This window comes from Ambystoma mexicanum, chromosome 10 (assembly GCF_040938575.1).
Source record: "Ambystoma mexicanum isolate Mex_15411 chromosome 10, UKY_AmexF1_1, whole genome shotgun sequence".
NCBI classification, from domain to species: Eukaryota; Metazoa; Chordata; class Amphibia; order Caudata; family Ambystomatidae; genus Ambystoma; species Ambystoma mexicanum.
In genome coordinates, this window is record NC_090932.1 from 1075036284 (window position 1) to 1075055680 (window position 19397).

The window sequence follows — 19397 nt, forward strand, 5'->3', positions numbered from 1 at the left end:
GAATGGAAATGCCATTAAGCATGGTAGGCATCTGTTTTGATGATCTGGAGGAAAAGGTTTCTGATGCTGAGTCCCAGTTGCAGGAAACTTTGGAAAGTAAAAAACAATTAAATGTCACAGTGCGGCAAATGTAAAGGTCTTGGTAGTCCTTGCCGTGAAGGATTCTGAGGGCTTGACTACTGCTTTGCAATCCTTTCTGGACACCGAAATTGGTCACTAAGACAATGGTGGGGTCTTTCACATTCTCGGGGTGTATAGACTTCTGTCCCCCAAACACAACATGGAGAGTGGGGGAAACGGTGGCCATTGTATGTAACGATGCAGCTGGAAAGAACTGCGAGAAACAAACATTTGGAAGCATGTGGATGACAAATTGGAATGTTTCCGCACTCGAGCCCAGCCTCAGTAGGGAGGACAAGGAAGATGCTAGGAATCAAAAAATCGTTAGTCAGTGATTTTATTCTTTGTGGAACCTGACTCTGCTGAGACTTGTCTTCGTAACAGAATGGTGAGCCAATGGCACCCACCCTGTGAAGAAGTGAGTTTATGGTTTTCTTATGTATGACTCATCCTCTTTTATTGGTTTTGATATGACGCAGCAGCTATATTGTCTGGTTTCAATTAGACAGTTTTGGTGGGCGGGCGGTTGTCAGAAAGACGTGAGGAGCTGCAGGTTCGTTTGTTCTCCCATGTTGACATAGTCCTCTGGGTACCCGGTTTGTGCCAATCGGATCTTCTTACACTCCTCCTTTTTGTTCAGTACCTCTCATCTCCAGAATGTATCTGGTCCCTTACTACGTCCCTTTTTGTACTTTGTTGTCTCCTTTCCCTTTCTAAATATCCCACAGTAGAATCATCAGTGTCTCTAACAGTAAAGTGTGGCACTGTTATTTCTAAAATGCTGGCTGATATTACCATATAGCTGTATTAAGGGTTTTATGTTATGTTACTTGGCATGTATATAGCGCTCTAAATATCATTGGTATGACCTCAAAGCGCTGGTAGGTTGAACACCCTCAGGAACCGTAGTTCTGGTCAGTAGAGAGAGATAGTGTCTTAGGGTGCGTGGGTGCACCAGATATGTTTGCAGCTGATGTAATTGTCGAATGGTAACTGTATCCTAACGTTAGGTGTGGTGCTGAAGATATCAATTGGATGTGTGCAGTCTGGTCGGTGGACACCCAGACTGGGCTCTGGCTGCGTTAGGCCTGCAGGACGCCTATGTGAGCGACTAGGCCGGAATATGCTCGGCTAGCTGCGTTTTATTAGGGTGATGAGTTGTTCATGGGGTCGTATTCGTATGTGAACAGCTAGGCCGAATTAATCGGGGGTATAGCTGTGTTCAGTTGAATGATGGTGTAGAGAGTAAGCGTAGTGATGTGATATGATGGTTATCTTTAAAGCATCCGAGACCAGGCGCATGAACAGGATGGCAGAGAACAACCCGACACACGGACATATAGAGACAGGGGGTTGGGCTTACAGTGACAGGAGGGGTGGATATGGATATATAGCAACAACATGGGGAACAGGAAAGCAGGGTACACAGTGATACACATGGGGGCATGTTAACATTTACATTTGCATTTCTATCCAGATGCGATTTGGACCAATGTTTATAGGTTCACCCCCCAAGGGTGGGACATGCCAACATTTGCATTTCTATCTAGAAGCGACACAGGCTAACGTTCACAATCCTGTCAGGGTCTGGAGCAAAGGGTAGGACATAGGGATGTACAACAACCGCTGTAAGAATGCATACATTGCCAGTTGCCAAAAACAAAACAAAAAAAATCATGATAAAATGAAGATTTACGTGAGCTGGTAAGGCCCCCTTTTACAGAACTCCTACATAAGTGTCTGCGTGTCGAGGTCTGGAAGCACATGAACCATAATCAGTCTCATGCCAGACTACATCCATGAATACCTGCCCCTTTTTTGTACCGGCGGATGGATTGTGACTGAACCTATTTCTAACAAATTCTGTGTCAATGTGCATCTGGTTCTAGAGCCATGTGGTCTGTGATTCTCTACTTGCAGATGCTCCACACATGCATGTGTGTACGTTTTTGCAGCCGTCTGAGCTCTGGCAACCCACCCAGCCTCTATGTATGTTCTTCTTGAGGCAACTAACATTTTTGTCCATGCATATGAGGTCTTTGCAGGAATTTGCAGATGATTGTTGTTTTGCCTTCTTACCCACTTAATCTTTTAAGACGTTTGATCATAATAGTTGAACCTCTACTAATCCATCCTAAAACGATTCCAATGACGTTGCGGGATAGCTGGATACATCTGCAGCCTGCTTTCACTTTAGTAAGAAGATAATCCTGCATCCTTTCATGCGTGTGTTTTACTTTGGGCTTGTATGTTTGAAATGTTCTTTCTGAATTATAACAGGCAGCATACCGGCTGTCGATGTGATTGGGAGTCGCAGGGTTGTAGAAGGGAGGGAGATTTATAAATGAATGCCTCCTTGGGTCAGCATATGCCTGTTGCTTCTTGATAATGCCTTGTCACATAGTTGGGCGGATAAAGCACGCGAGTTGATGGGGGATTACATAGAAGGTCCTAATGTTTTGGACCTCTGAAGAAGCATGTAGTGTATTCTGTATAGGTGTTGCCACAAACGCATTGCCAGAAGGTCTTGGATCAAGCGAGCAAAAACCTGAACAGTGTCTAAGAAGCACACTTACTTGGAGAAGTGATCTGATTTTGCCTACAAGGTTGAGCCCGTGACATCACTACTACATGCTCTGGGCTGTAAAGGGCATGCACATAGGGGTCTGTCATGAGGCAGGTGTCTGAAAATCCCCAGCAAGAGGATTCATTGACCCAGTGCGTCAGCAGGCACTCTGACCTCAGAAGAGCACCAGCTTTATCACTCTCCATGTGGGGGAATACTCCCCATTTTGAAGAAGTGCAGGCGTTGCATTGTCAGAGAGGTAGGGTGAGGAGAATCGGGAAGGAGGAGTAATCGAAGACCGGCATCTCGTGCAGCCTTGCACGAACACATTATGCTAGGAATCGCTCCCAGAGGAGACGAGAGTTGTGGTCAAGGCAGGATATATTCGTCACAAAGCCATTAGAAGCATGGGACTGTTCTTCTGCTGAGATCAGCTGCAATGAGTAACATACTGGATGGATTTCGCTATCCTGGTGACTCAGTTTTCACAAAGTTGGGACTGGTGTTCGAGCCTTTCCTGCTCTTGCGACCCGTACCTGGAATTCTCTGCCAAAAATGATGCACAAACATAATAACATTTTAATTTTAGGAAACATTTAAATACCCACTATTTGCCACCTACTCTGGCTTTTCATCCTCATTTAATGCTGGTGCTCTCCCCCTCTCCCCTCCATCCTGTAGGTCATTTCCTGGTTTCTTTTCACATGTTTATCTCATTTCGCATAAACCCTCTGTGCCTTTTTTAGTGTGGTATATTTGGCCGGTTTACCTTCCGTTATATATCTCCCTGCTTAACCTGTGCTGTTTGACTTTATTGTGCCATCATTTGGCCAGTTTAATCTTCTATCTCCAGGTATATTTGAACATATTTTACTTTGTTCTGGCATTGTCCTCAGTCTAGCAGATCTTTCTGGTGGCTTTGTAAATTGCTCCCATTAGTAGTACCTCCTTTCCTTTGCTAGGTATTTGTTTGGTTGCTGTTAAGAGTATTTAGAAAGAAAGAGAAAGAAAAGACTACTGTATTGTTTTACATGTGTTATTTCAAAGGGGAAAAAGGGTGTTTGGTAAGGCTTTTTTCTCTTTTTGTAAACGATGTAAGAAAGATCAAAGGATTATCGGAATCATTTTTGCCCCAAGCGCTCCAATAATAGTGAGCTCATTTTGCAGCAAGGATAATCAAACATGGAAAAGGGGTGAAGCTATCCTAAAATCCTAAGCTATCCGAAAATCTTGCACTGTACTTCTCTTTGGAATTATATGGAGGTTGGCAGGGGATGTTGACCTTCTCTAACTTTGATGGTGTGATGTCGTGGCAACCTAGATTAGTGCAGGCTTTAAGGACTGCTTCAGAGACTTAAACTCACGTCATCTTGATGGGTCCACAGCAGAGGGAAGAGGGTAGAGTGGTGTTTTCTTCCACCATGTCTGCTTCATTGCGGAATCAATATCTAATGCCAGACTTGGATGTGGGAAAAGGCTGCCTGCCAGGACCCAAAGACAGGCTGGGATTTGGAGAAGACCTGCCAAAGCTGTAATGGACAAGAAAGTGCACACTTTCATGCCTTGCCAAACCCCTTTTAAAGTTCAACTGCCTCTGGAGGTAGTGAACAGGATGACACATTTCAGCATGCCTTTGATAAGTATTTTCTGAAGAGAAAACCTGTTCCATCAGTCCCTGCATCCTTTTATGCCGATCTACCAATTTGGGGTCGATGGACATCCGCAGACAGCCTCCTCTCAGTCAGGAGCATAACTTTTGTATTGTTCATCAAGCAAATTGCTAAGCATAGCCTCGAAGAAACCCCAACCTGATGGGAACATCACGCAGGGTAGCCTTTAATACCAAATCTAGGGTTTTGGCAAGTGGGTGGAGAATGTCCAGCAGCAAATTCACTAATAAATGCAAAGCCTTGTAAATGTCATTCGTAGAGTCACGCCCCACACGTGCAAGAAAAGTTTCTCTGGGGATACAGTTCAAGCAAATCACAAGCTGTGGCGGCCTAGGATAGTTGGCAGCATCTGGCCTTCAAGTGACTTCTACCATACTTTTCCAATGGTCTTCAGATCCAGCCTGTGAATAATTGAGACTCCTTTCAAATGGCCACCAAGCTTTCAACTCGTCTGCATAAGCCTAGATAATCTAACATCACTCCCCATGGATATAGCGATTAGAGGTGCAATGGGTTAGCTTAGTCTCCAAAAGGCCAAAATGTCTGTATTTTTTACCTTGTGTGGGGCGCACCGCTTGTGGGGTTTGTTCATGGCTTGGCTGACACTTCTTGCCGTACAGCTATTTAACTGAAATGAGTGCTTACATGCCTGGCGTTCTGCTGTATGGTCACGTTTGCTTGTGCCTATGTGCATCCTTTGGGAATCTGCACATGTTAGCATATTAATGATTGCCATGGCAACCCATCCTGCCTCTCATGGCTGTTGTCGAAGGTGGGATCGCCAACGCTTTGCCCACCTTCTTAACCATTGGAGAACAGGGAGTTTGCAACAGCATTACGGCTGTGGGGGGGGGGGGGGAGGTGGGTGTGTGTGTGACGTGCCTATGCTTTGCGTTTAATCAACCTCACTTGTTTCTGCCCATGCTTCTATTGTCATAGATGACTCAAGATTTTGCCTATACTGGTAACCAATCAGGTGACATGGCTTCATTGTCCCCTGTGAAGTGCATTGATTCGGCACCGTGCCTTGATTTGGTGCCTCCTCCTTCGGTGCAAATGATTAATTATTGCTTTAGCCGATACTCTGCTAACTATCCCAGAGATCCCTCTTTCAGCAGAAAGAATGAGATCGCATTGCCTTCTTCCTCCCAAAAAGGGAGGCAGTGATACTATGATGTGGTCATCTAGACTTGTACGGACTCTCTGGGTAGTAATGTGTTGTCTTGAGTGGTTATTTGGGGAGTCACATATGCAGATCGATAAACAGTTATGCATGTTCAATTTTTGCTTAATGTAGATCAAATACCAGATGAAGGGAATGTCCAATATATGTTCTTTGTGCATGCAACAATGTACAAATAGTGAAATAACGGTGATTAATCTAAAAGAACCTTTGGAGAGTGAAAAATAAAACACTGAAAACGGAAATTGGTAGTTCCCTATTTTGTATAGAGTGCATAGACGGGAGCAGTTGTACTCCCCAGATATTATATTAGTTCTCAACAGAGAGGTTCCAAACATTTTACCTCTGCTTCCTCTGGAATATCCTTGTCTTGTAGGATGAAAGGTAGGTGTGAGCTCAAGATAGTAGGCAAATATTCCTAGGACCCCAGTTGCCTGTGGCAAGGAACATAAAACGACCTCAGACAATACCCTCCTACTGCAAAGAGGATCTTATATGGGCTGCTTTTCCAGTCAGACCTTGGACATGGCTCTGGGTGGATGGACATGGCGCTGGGTGGATGGCCATGACTCTTGGTGGATGTTCAATCTCTTAGCCCACCACTAGTTCAGCTCTCTGAAGAACTTGTATCATTGTTTTGGCAGATGTATTTGTGACATTTCTGCCTGGGTGTTCGAGGCTCATCTTCCAGGCCATGTGCATTCTGGGAGGGTGTATGTGTGTAGAGATTCGGAAATGAATTCACCTAAAACAAGCTGGGTGTTCTGGTTTTCCAGTTGGTTCAGACAACGTAGGACCCTTTCAATGTGGACCTCCTTGTGTTTTCCTTTAATCATGAACTTCCATGTTTTTGTTGTGAAGGCTAGACTCGATAGAGGAGGCTATGAATGTGAGGCCGTCGATGCATTCCACCTTTTTTGATGATCGTGCAGGAGGTCATTCAGGCTTCACACATCTGGGTCTGCGACTGGTCTTGATCCCTTTTTTTTGTTCAGTTCACTTGTTATTTTTGCCATTCGTAGAGCTGTCAGTGTCTCCTCCTTTTACTTCTTTGCCATCGACTGGACTGTATGCTGGAGCATGATGGAGGCATCCAACTTAATCAAACTTGTATGAAGGATTTCAAAGATCCCGTGGGCCTTCTTGGACTTTCAGTTGAGGCTCCTGACCCTCTCTGGGAGTTGAGGAACCTGGATTCGAGGAGGAGGTATTGTTTAGCTTGGTTGCTCTGGCTCCCTTGGTGCCCGGTTGAAGATCTGATCCCCATCCAACTCTTGTGACTAAGCTGGCAATGTATTGTGTATTCTTGCTTCGTTAGAGGAAGTGTTAGCAATCCATGATAGGATTTCCCTCATCTAACATCTCTCGATAGGTATGACAGTTTTGCAGGCTCTTGTTTCTAGGGACTCCTCCCTATGAGTGGTGTGTGGCTGGTCCTCTTGCTTTTTGATCCCTGGCTCTGAAATGAGGTTCTCTAGCTCTGTCTTTGTCTTGGAAATTAAATATGCTCCTGTTTCTTGCCTGTATTTACACATTGAGTCTCTGCCCACTGGGGGGTCCTATAGTGCTGTGAGAAACACAATGGTTTCTAGCAGTAAGGAATGTGGAGTGTTTACTGTCCCACACCCTCCCCAAGTGTGTGGCAGAGCAAGATCTCCTCATAGAACCAGTCAGTTGTGTTCCTCTTGGCAACCAAAAAGGAGACCCCATCGAGAATAAACAGTGCTGGACCAGGTCCGAGGCTCTATTATCAGAGATACACAAAATCCTTTGAGTACCCCTCAGATATATACCTTACATATGTCTGACGAAGGAGCCTTTGTCCTTGTTCATTGGTTGAAAAGAGAACAAAAACCAACTTGCTCTGTGCACTTCTGGTCTTCCACTGCTCTAATTCTTGTCCATCTCTTTAGTAAATTGGGCACACAGGGTTTGATATGTTGTGAGGGAAAATGTTCCCTGAACTTCAGTATGATCATAATGTGTGTTAAATATCTGCCCTTCATGTGTGGTACTTGCAGGCATCACAAGTGTTTTCAGTCCATGTTGGATGGGTTCTAGGAGGGGTATGGCATTGGTAGGCCTTCTGTTATTTATTTATTTATTTATTTATTAGTTAGAAAGGATAGTAAGGGCTCATGACTGGATTGTTCTGATTGTTTTGTTGGGGATCCGGAAGACATTTTGTGTAATTATCTAATATTCTTCTAATGTGGCCCTGATACTGCCAACTGAAAGCACAATGGACTTTGTTCCACCTACAGCTTTACACTGCCCCAATAGCTTTTGTGAGTAGACCTCCTGGTACAATCCCTTAAACCCAGGTCTCAGCACGGCACAGATTAATGCTGCACCCCTTACATTTGCTTGCAGGTGATGTGTGTACAAATCAAGTGTTTCCAGGAGATCATCATGATTGGCTACAACGTGTATCACTCGTACGACCTGCCCTGGTTCCGGACTCTCAGCTGGTGAGTACTGCCAATGCTGCCCTTCTCTGTGGTAGGGGTTGGGGGCAACAAGTCCACTGATTAGCAATAGCCAATATCTCTTTTACTGGGTAAATTTCGTTTTTCAGGACGGTGTGCAAAAAAACAAAGGTTTTCAGCCTAAATAACAGAAACCTACACGTTGATGCAAATGAGGGTCACCAGGCTTTTCCATGTTGCCCTTTCCTTGCATGAGCTTTTATCTCAGATCTTATGTGGTCTCCAGGTTTACTATTCCATATTATTGCTTTACTCACCCCTTTCTTCCTCACACATTGAGCAAATGTAATCTAATGCATACTTTTGTAACCTGGCTGAGCAGTTGACGCGCGCATGTCAAAGGCTTTCTTCAAAGCGTCTTCTGTAAATTATGCAGGGTACTCTAGTTTAAGGAGAAGCCTGCCACCAACAATTGCAGCCTGTTGTGCATTCCTTTTGGAAGATCAAGGTCCATAACTATGTATCCTCCATTGTATCCATGCTCAAAGTGTTAAGCCTGTCCTCGTACAGTGTGTTGTTTTGAATCTTTCACAACATGGTCTGCTCCGATTTATTTGTGTCCTTCTGAAGATGAGGCTTCCAGAGCTGGACACGTTGCATATACATGGTGCCTCCCCAGGAATGTACAGAGCTAAAATAGACCTTCCTGTTCTACCACTGCATGTGCGCCTCGATATTCCCCTTGCACTCCCTGTGACCATGGCACAATGTTAAACTACTTTCATTTCATCTGAAGCATGGGAGCCTCATCTGAAATTGATGCAGATCAGACCTGTTGATCTATTTCCCTGGTAACTTTGTAGAAGAAGTCCAGTAGAATGTTCTGCCATCTCCCTGTGAACATGGAGCCAGCGCTTTTAGACTTAGCATCTGTATAAATAATTGAAAAAACATCAGTGTCTCCATTTGGAAGGTTTTTTTTTGAGAAACTCATTTAAGTTCCCTAGATCTGTCACATGATAGCTTGGGTCTTTGAGGAGCAACTCTAACAAACCGAAAACAAGACTAACTTGTTCTTACAAGCACTAGTGTATGTAGGTACCTTATAACCGAAGAGCTCTGACCATACAGACTGCACTGTGAAATATACTGCTGAGACAAACCCAGAAGAGTGTATTCTAAAACATGTACTCTGTGGGGAGCGCATCAGGTTTTGTCGGAATGCACATCAAGCACATTTTAAGGAGAATAAGAAGAGGTTGCCAGCATCCGTTTTGCTTACTTTCTACGTCCATCCTTTTTAAGTCTTTGGTGATGGTAGCACATTGTGACAACCTAAATTGAAGGTGATCTGTAAACAAAATTGTGGGTCAGTGGAAGCTATGGTATGTGCACGAGACAAGTTAGAGGATGGGATGGGATGGCCTCACTCCAGTTTAGATTTTGAGACGTTCAACTTGTGTTGATTCTGTTTTGTGTGTATATTGGGCCTCTTACTTCTGGGGACTGTGAAAAGACTACCAACCAGATGGGAATAAAATGTAATTGTCACGTGCCTTGAAACAGATTTGCCAGTGGCTTAACATCAAAAGCCTTAAAAGGCTGGCCTGTGATGAGGAAGTGGGAACAGTCCTATCATAGAGAAATTATCTTCTGGGCCACTGGGTGGAATAAAGCCCAAGACCCGATATCGGTGGGTGGCACTTCTGACTGATCTCCAGAGATGGGTTCTAATCTCTTCCTTTCTATGCCAGGTACTTTCTTCTGTGTGTAAATTACTTCTTCTATGGGGAGACGGTGACAGACTATTTCTTCACCCTGGTGCAGCGGGAGGAGCCCCTGAGGATCCTCAGCAAATACCATCGATTCATCTCCTTCGCACTCTACCTGTTGGGTAAAGCCTTGCCCCATCCTTTGTGTACAACTTTGAAAATTGTGCATGTTTCACATTTTTCATTATGCATGTCTGCCTGTCATCAATGAAGCGTGCAACATTTAGTTGATGCCTTCTGTGCAGAGTTTATAACTGAGCTCGTAATGCTCTGGCTGTTTTTGTGACTTCTGCTACTCTTCACTTATGCTTTCCGAAGACTTTGAATGAGCCAATTGTTAACATTCTTTCCGAAAACTGTACACTTTTTTAATGAATTGTGCACATCCTTTCATATGGAATTCTGCCCAATTAATCAATAAGTCTGTACACATTTGCAAGAAACGGAGTACTCTTTATTACTTCTTTTATTTATTTATTTTTTATTGAGAAATTATGAACTTTTAAGAGTGGACCCCCCAGAGTAATTTCCCACAAACCTTTGTTCAAGGTGAGGTATCTGAAGGTTTAACTAATAAGAGTTGCCATGGAATGCCTCCAGGTAGCTCGCCAGTCCTGCCCCCACCTCCTGCTACCATGCAGCTCTGTATTCAGCTGCAGAATCCCTGCACCACATCAGCTAGAGCTGCTCCATGGAAGCTGTGGCATCAGTCACCAAAGCTTCCGTCATGGAAGATCGGTGTGGGGACACTTGGAATCCCATGCGGCCTAGATGGGGATTTTGGCTTCAGAATAAACCAGCAGAACTGGGGCTGTGTACTGTATAGCCTTAGTGGTGACATATTGGAGGTAGGCAAAGGGAATCGAGCTTCAAGCTAGATGGTGAGTTGTTGATCCACCAAGGTAGAGAAGCATCCATTGAGACTGCAGAAACCTCAAAGGTGGTGGAGAGATAGGAAGACCTTTTTGCCCCAACTACCTTCCCACACTCATACACTTCGAAAGTGGAGAGAGGCCTGAAGTAGAATTCACAACCCACATAAGTCTATCTGGCAATCACTTCACCTGGCCCATCCTGTGCTAAAGTACAGGGGCACCCATCCCATCTGCACCCCTGCCCCAGGTATGGCGACTGTAATATTGCACACAAGCAAACACACAGAGATTGCAAGAAAACAGACTTCTGCACCCTGAGCGGTGGATTGCAAAAGCGGGTCTCACCTAGTGCTGATTCCTTGCATTCCTTCTCTGAGTCATGCCATTGTGGAGATGTTTGCAAAATTGAAAGAGTGACCTTGAAGACAGAGACTAAGCTGGACAAACTGAACGTGACGTCTTGAAGCTATTGAACTAGGTTGCCATCATGGAAGTAGGCATGAGGGTAACACAGATTGAATGAAATGAGAACCACCAGAGGGCTTTGATAATATGGTTGGTGAGTTCTCAAGCGGTGCAGTGGGATCAGTCTTGAACGGCTTTACATGTGGGATCATGTGGGCTTCATGAATGACAAGTCAGAGCCCAGTATTAAGTGCTAATTCCTGACATTTAGCCAAGAGATACTTAGTAAATTAGGAGATGTTGGCCAAACTATAATCCACTTGGGGTGTGGAGCAGAGAGGCAGGAGGTCTTAGAGAAGGTGAAGGATAAGAATGGAAGGCGGCATTGTGAAAAGACAGCCTTCATTTTCCCCAAAGCCTGAGAGGAGTCTAACCGCAGAAGCAGAGAATTTAAAACCAAAAGGTCTTTGTTGATCGGGAGCTAAGCGCATCTGTACTCTTTGCCTCAACACAGTTTTTGGAAATCTTGATGACCCCAAATCATTAAGTAGGCAGATGCAAGGAGGCAGACTATGAGAATTTGGCAGAGCAAGAGGCTGTTGATGTTCCTGTAAACTTATGTGATGGTTTGCTTGACAGGGTGGAGAGGAGGCAGTGAACAGATGGCAGTACTTTTGTTGGGGTTGTTTGTTTTGATCTGTAAGGGCGGTCCAGGGTTCAGTCAGTTTCAGGAAATCTTAATGCTGAGTTTTCTGATCCAGCAAGGCATTATGCTTAATGGAGGATAGCTTCCCTCTGGGCATTGTGGCGGCAGTCGCTGCCCCATACAAAGAGGGTACGAATTGATTCGGTTTATACTCTTACTTTATTACTCTGTGAGGTCTATGATGTTTGAGTTTTCCTAATTGGTCGTTGTTACTGTATTTACAAACAGTAAATGATGTGAGTTAAAGCTAGCTGAATGACTCCGGGATGCTGCGTTATGAACCGCATGGTTTACGCAGGTCGGAGCACTCGCGAGTGAGCGAAGGACAGTGTAGGCAATCGGAATGCCGGTCCAACTTAAAATACAGATGATTGATGACTACAATAACCTTAAGGCTGAAGGAAATTAATGTGAAATTTTGTGATTACTGAAATGTAATGAAACTGACAAGGTCAAAGAAAGCCCAGAAAAGCAGCTACCTTTTGAAAGTCTGAATAAGCATGTGAATAGGGTGCAAATTCCCAGCAGGAGAGTAAACTGGGAATTTGAGGTTGCTTTATTTGATGTGACTGATTTGAAGTTTTGCATACCAAAAAGAAAGTAACAATAATTGAATGCAACTTGGATTGAACGCGTTGAAGAAAACAAGCATTGCCAAGTGCTATAAGAATATAAGGAACTATGAATTGTATAAACTGAAGAAAACAGGCATTGGCAAGGGCCATACAGAATATAAGGAACATTGAATTGTATAAACCTGGGAAATCGAGCATTGGCAAGAGCCATAAGGAAAAGAGGAACCGTTTAAGTTGAAAGGTGAAGCAGTGGCAAAGCTGTGAGAAGATTTGATAATCTAACAAGTATAAGTCCAATACCACTGTTAAGCTGAAGCAGTGGTAGTGTAACTGTGCAAAAGAAGCACATAAGATGTGTTGGTTGCGTGACCTATAATGGGTGGACTATGTGGTCCGACAACTGCGCCTAGACTGAGTACACCCAACTAAAGAAAAGCCATTTAACTCATCTATAAATTTGTGATTGAATGTCAAGAAAAGCTTGTGTAATTTAAACATAATTAACTGAACTTTGTGAGATTGGTGAAAGACACAGAAGCCTGACAAGCTAGGAAGTATCCTGAGGAATTGTGTTGCTTTAAAACATTGACAGACTTAAACGCTTGGGGAAGGGAACTGCTTTTTTGTTTGAAAGGGAGCTGCCTTCAATTCTGGGGAAGGGAGAACCTTTTCCAACCAAGAGCTGGAAGTTTTGACGCTGGCAACCCTACACGTTTTGAACAAGAAGATGTGAGGGCAAGTGTAGGGTTTGGACAAAGACAGATATTTACTTTGGACATTCTGACACAGACTACCATTAGTTTGTTAGGTAGGGAAATCCCACCTTGGCATAGGGTAAGATTGGCCTTTTCCCCACCTTATTATGATGTTAATAAAAGTTTGTAGTCCAAACTTTACTCAGTTGTCTGTGTCTACTTTCTGATGCCTTCACACTGTACAGCTCAAGTTCAAGGCTGAGCCTAGGTTGTCAGTTGTGCATCAAATGAAAGCAGGGATTCACATCCACCCCTAATTGGATGAATGGTGGGTTTGACAAACGTCACAAGAATCAATGGCGAGGCTTATAAAAGTGGTACTAAAATACTCTATTTAATGTGGGTGCTTTGTTCCAATTAAGGAAATCATCACTGACTCCACAGAATGTGCAGTTTATGGGTGCAGTCCTATACTTCAGTTAGGGCAGTGTGTTTCCTCCAGGGAATTCGCCCACAGTGAAAATCAAGTAGTCTGCCAATTTCTAGGCAGTATTTTCATTCCGGCACGACAGTTTCAGAGAGTTCTGGTCCTCCACGTATCATCATGCACTGTGATAGTGTATATAGCCAGACTTCACGTGGGGCCTCTCCAACAGTATCATTGAGACCATAAGCATCAGTCTCAATCTCCTGGTATTCCCATTCTGCCTTTCTCTGCTTGAAACCAATTCTAACATGGCGGTCACAGAAACCAAATTATCTTCAGGACGTTCCCTCTCCACTGGACTGACTGCAAGTTCTCTTTAACATCAACTTCTTCAGAGTACCGGTGTGGCGCCTGGGTTGGGGACCTAGAGATGTAGGATGTGTGGTCTTGCACAAGACAGTGAACCCTCAACAATTAGACACATAGTAATATCACACACTCCACTTCTATAAAATCATATACAGTACTCGGAAGGATTATAGTGGCAAGTCGAAACTGTGACAAGGGATAGTACATAAGTCTAGCTGTCCCTGGTAGACCCAGGTGCGGTGAGAAGAAATTGCAAAGGGTTGGTAAGTTTGCTCCCTCCTTTAAGAAAGTCCCATTCAGTTTGGCTCTTAAATGTGGTGCTTAGTGCCCTTGCCCACAAGGCTTGTGCACCTAAGGCCGCTCTAGACATTACTTAAGTAACCATTAAACAGTGATTTTGTTTGCCACTGCTTCAGCTGGAAGGATTAGGGACTTGTAAGCACTATCTGCAGACGGACTGTATATTTTTCAGATAGAACAAAGTGGTTTTGCGTCATTCAACTTTTATCTAAGACTGTTTCTGATCATGACATTCCACAAGGAACGTTTCCAGGAAACTCTGAAACAAAGAGGGTATTCAACAATTTAGATGTGAGGTCCCATCCCTTTTTATTTGGACAGAGAAGTGTTTTCAGAAAATCTGCAAAGTTGTGTTATTATATATATATTTTTTTATTTGATTACATAGTTTCTTACAAACTCATCTCCTCAAGAGACCATTAGTAATACAATACAAGCCCATTCACGCAACCATTTTGCATTTAGTCCAAGCCTTTACACACATGAAGAACTTCTTTCAAAAACGGTATTGAAGTGAAAATTAAGTCAGTCTTCCCCACCCAAAAGATGTGCCCAAAAGAGATCTGTCTCTTCAGTGTCTTGAAATTAGGCATTCGCCCAAAAACTTGCTTCTGCACTCTGTCAACCCCCTAGACCCCACTAAGATGTGCCACAGTTTTTCTACCTGGTCATCCTGATTACAAAATCTGCACCTCTCGGTTTTGGATTTGCCATATCTCTTCAGGACCTCGTTGGTGGGGAACAGATTGAATCTCAGTGTCATGAACTGAGCTCTATACCACGGAGATGGGAAAAGCTTTAGGTTGCGGGGTCTTTTACCAAAAGCCTTTGGTTCTTTTCACAGTCCCTGTTGCCACCTAAGAGAGCTTCGGTCCTCAAGAGTGCTTATCCATTCTTGGTCTAAGATTTTCCTTTTGACTTTGCCTGGGTTAGCAAATAGGAGTTTGGTGCTTGAACCCAGCGACACCAATAAGGCTTGACAATTATTCTTCCATTGAGTCAATATGCTAGGCTCCATTCCACCTGTTAGTTGTTCGAGTGTTTCAAAAGGGAGGGCTGACGGCATTAAAAGCAATTCCGAAACAGTGAGATTGCATTCCAGGCAGTTTTCGCATAAAGCGAAACGAGACCAAGTTCGTACCTTATTATAGAAGTAGTTACAAGGTTTGGCATCTTAAGGAGCTTCCTCCAGAATGTCCCTTCCAGAGATGTCCAAACCTTGTAGAATGTAAGGAGGAAACCTTGTGCTCCAAAAATCAAACACAGAACAACCTTAGCCTCATAGAATGTAACCAGCAGCTCTAGGGAAAATTTGCTGAATTTCCTGTGGAGTAATATTGCTTGCGACGTCATCATGGTGTTCTTCTTCTTTAGGGACAAGCACTTACGGCCATCATCTTGCTTGCTATTGACTAAAGCACCCAGGTAGGTCACTGAATGGAATTCCATTAACGGGGCATCTTCTAGAAACCATTTGCACCCCGATGTGCCCCTCTTATTTCTACTACCAAAGGTTGGGATCTTGGTTTTTGCAGGATTGACTTCTAGTCCATTCTTCCTCATGTATTCCTGCAGCACACTTAATGATAGCTTTAGTCCTATAGTGGTCTGATCTATAAGGACCAGATCGTCAGCAAAGAGCAGTCTACCGATCTCGCGCGTGGCTAATTTGGGGGCCGGGGCGATAGTCACCCTGTCTAATACGATGGGTAGATTTGACAGGAACAGGTTGAAAAGGGTCGGGCGAGAAGGCTTGTTTCAACCCTCTTACCATGGGAATGAGGCTCGATAGAAGACCTTGGGCATTGAGCCTTATTTTAATATTGGTATCCTGATATCTAATAGCAGATAGCAGCCTTACAGGGCAGCTCCATTCCTCCATTTCGTCCATAGCTTCTCCCTGTCAATGCTATCAAACGCCTTTTTGACGTTAATAAAGGCCATATATATTCTGCACCCCCTTTCCAAATGTATACCCTTAAGGATATTCAAAAGAAACAGATTTAGATCGGTCCCCACACCCTTAGTAAAGCCCATCTGCCTAGGATCCGCTCTACCTGTTGATGCTATCGATTTCTGTAGATGGGATAGCAAAATCCACCCAAAGATTTGTCTCGTCACATCCAAAAGTGCAATGGGTCCATAGTTTTTGGGATCCGCACTATCACCTCTCTTATAAATCGGGCAATCACTGCAGATTTCCATGAGTCTGGAATGGTCTCGGACTTCAGTTTTGTTGAAATGGGGCTATATAAGGGTTGCCTATTCTTCCGGGGCTTCCTTTAGGATCATATTGGTAAGGCCGTCCAGGCCAGAGGCCCTAGACCTACTAGCCTTCTTGAGAAGCGTTAGCAAGTCACCCTCATCAAAATGGAGAGACCCCCCCCTCCTGTTTGTGTGTGGCCAAAGGCACTCCTTCACTTCTATCAAAGGTGTTCCCGTAGTAGCCCAGCCATTTCCCCTCAGACACCATCAGCAGCCTATTCCTATTTCCCATTATTATTTCATTATTGTGTTAAGGATTGGCTCAGAATCTGCCTGCAGTAGCTTGGCTTTATGGGCTGCTGCCCAATTTCTGTATTATAGTTTTCTCCTGGCTATTAGTCCACTAGCTGCATCCCCTTTCCTTTGTTTCAGTGCTCTTAGATCTTTTCTCAGGAAGTTCTTCTCTCCGGCTATTGCGACATCATAGGTATGCAGATGATCTCTTCCCCTATTTTTTTGTGGGTTTGGTCAATACTCTAAATTCATGCAGGAGATGTACGTGGTGCACACCCTCTCTAGCATCACCTATCCGTAGTCTCAACCTGTTTGCTCCATTAGAAACCTCTAGAAGAAAGTTCCAGAGCTCTTTTTACGAGGGTTCCCCGATCTGTTGTAGTGACAAGTTTATGATGGAATGGTCGCTATGTTTTTTCTGGTGTATTCTCAGAGATGACTCACTTGCTAAGGTGAGGGCAAACAAATACATAGTCCAATGTAGAGGAACAAATGCTGTATGAGCATGTGGTTGCCGGATGGTTGCCACCTTCATCAAAGCCCTTGACCATTAGGTCCAACCAATCTGCCACCCTCTTGTTAGTGGTTCCTCTAGCTCCCACTGCTTTTTCCAGGATAGATCCTGCCCGGACCAGACTAGGCAGGTTTAAATCACCACCCACACAAATACCATCAATTAAAGTCTTAGTGCGAAAATCGTCAATGAGGGTATTGACAAAAGGAAGGAGCCTAGATGAATCGATTTCCTTCGCGTTCCAATAGCTATTGATGAGGAGCGAGCAAACAGAGGTACGTGGAGGCAGCCCTCCCATTCACAAACCAATAGCCTGCACAAATCTATTTGGGCATTTGGAGTCAAGAACACAAAGATGTCTACCATTTTTGACCAATTTTAGCAGGCCTGTTGAGGGTCTACCTATCTGACCTACTGAGGCTGGGTTGATATAAGAACTGTAGCCATCATAGACAGGTGCCACTGGCAGCCAAGTCTCATGTAGGCAGAGAATATCCAGTTCTGTTGTAATTTCTTTATCTCTTGCTAAGTGGGAGAATCCTCTCGCATTACAAAAGCCTATGGACAATCCTTGCGCCCATTGTTAGTTCTGAGCAGGGCCTTTCTACTTTCTGATATTTGGAGGCACAACTTCCAGAAAAGAGGATTTGAACGTTCCCACAGTTTGTTGCATTAGTAGATGCATTATTCAGAGTGCTTCTATTCAGAACTTTTCACCCCTTTAAGATATTCATGCCAGCTCATTAAGAGCAAAGGCAATGTCTGGAACTTATCCGAGCCATGCCCATGTTGCTCCTAAATGCAAGGCTGCCGTGTGGGTGACCTCCCAATGGTTTCTGCAAGAATGATAGGTTAGTACCAGGGGCCTGAAACCTGCGGGTCTCCCGATGTTGTGGACTAACCCTCCCATAATCCTTCACCACTAACTGTTGGCTATGGCTAATGGGAGTTGTAGTCCAAAACATTTGGCGAGCCAAATGTTGCAGACCTGTGCGTTAAACACTAGTTACCAGGCAGATATGCAGTTTGATCAGACTATTCTATGGACAATTTTTGTCAGAATTGTTTGCTGCTGCAAGCATCTCTTGATGTCCCCCCTTTTTAGCTCATGCTTGGGAATCTTTCCATGAGTAGCATCTGGGGTGTGGTGGGGCGGGATGATGGAATGTTAAGATAAGTATCTCATTTATTTTTTTTGTCCTCCTGCCCCTTCAGTAATCCAACCCGCTTCCTCCTTCCCCCTCGCCTGTGTTCTGCCACTGATTAACATCCATCTACATTGGGAGGAGAAAATAGGATTAACCCCACAATAGCTAGAGGGTAAAGAAGGGGTGGACCTCTGTAAGTGGGTGGACCTATCCTCTTGGTTCTCGTTTTTTTTGTTTATAGTGATGCATCTGCTTTGGGCCTATGGATGACTTAACAACTACAAATTCCGTAGTTCTTGTGGAGTGTAACCTATCCCTGCAAGTTTAGATCAACCAGCAGTATGGCAGCCCCACCCTATTTCTCAGGCTTGTGCAGTTTTTACGTGTTCTCTCTACTGCATTTTTTTCTGTAATTGAGAAGGCTGCAGTGCTTTGTTGTCATTAGAGCAGGCACTATTTTCTACCATTGGGTTAATGGTTCGTGGGTTCTGTTTTTTTGCTTGCCACATGCTTTTGAGTACTAAACTAAAATGGACATTCTCTGGTGCATCAGCTGCTTAAAGATTGTGTTCCCCTATAAGTGGCCGTTTATGTTTTTTGAAGTTTCAAAAAAATGATGCTGAAAATGTTCCAGTAGGTTTTTCACCACAGTGTGTGCTGAAATTCAGAACTCGGCATGTGTTAAAGCATTTGGAACACTTATTGTTAAGTAATTCTGCAATGTATCTATCACTAAATTGTTGCACTTTTTAAATATAATTTTTCTGGTATTTTGCAAACATAGCCTTGGGGGTCATACATAGCATTACATGTTTTGGAGTTTTCGTGAAGTAAAAACTTCACTTTACTTAATGAGTAAAGCAAATGACAAACACGCGTATTTTCTTGTTGTAGTGTTCAAATAGGGTTCTCCTAATAAGTTAAGCATTTAAATTAGAAACATCTGTCAGGTTTGAAATAAGCGTGCATTAGGGTGCCATGTAAAAGTAAACGATTTCTTTATAAAAGTGAAAGCATTTTCCCATGCTTTAGCTTTCTCTTTGTTCTGTTTAACAGGTTGTTGCAGCAAAACAAAAATCCTCCTAGAAAGGAAGCGTCTTACCTGGAAATTACTTTTTTGTTTCCCTGTTTGCTGTTTGCTTTT

The 19397-nt window shown here is 43.8% G+C and overlaps 1 protein-coding gene across 1 annotated transcript in view; it reads left to right on the top strand.

The window, feature by feature from the left end:
- Window positions 1-19397, top strand: part of CDS2 (CDP-diacylglycerol synthase 2) — a 316181-nt gene that overhangs the window by 196702 nt on the left and 100082 nt on the right. Inside the window, exons 4-5 of the mRNA XM_069618879.1 lie at window positions 7913-8010; window positions 9723-9862. Of these exons, the coding sequence (XP_069474980.1) occupies window positions 7913-8010; window positions 9723-9862 (238 nt within the window). The remainder of the gene's footprint in view (window positions 1-7912; window positions 8011-9722; window positions 9863-19397) is intronic.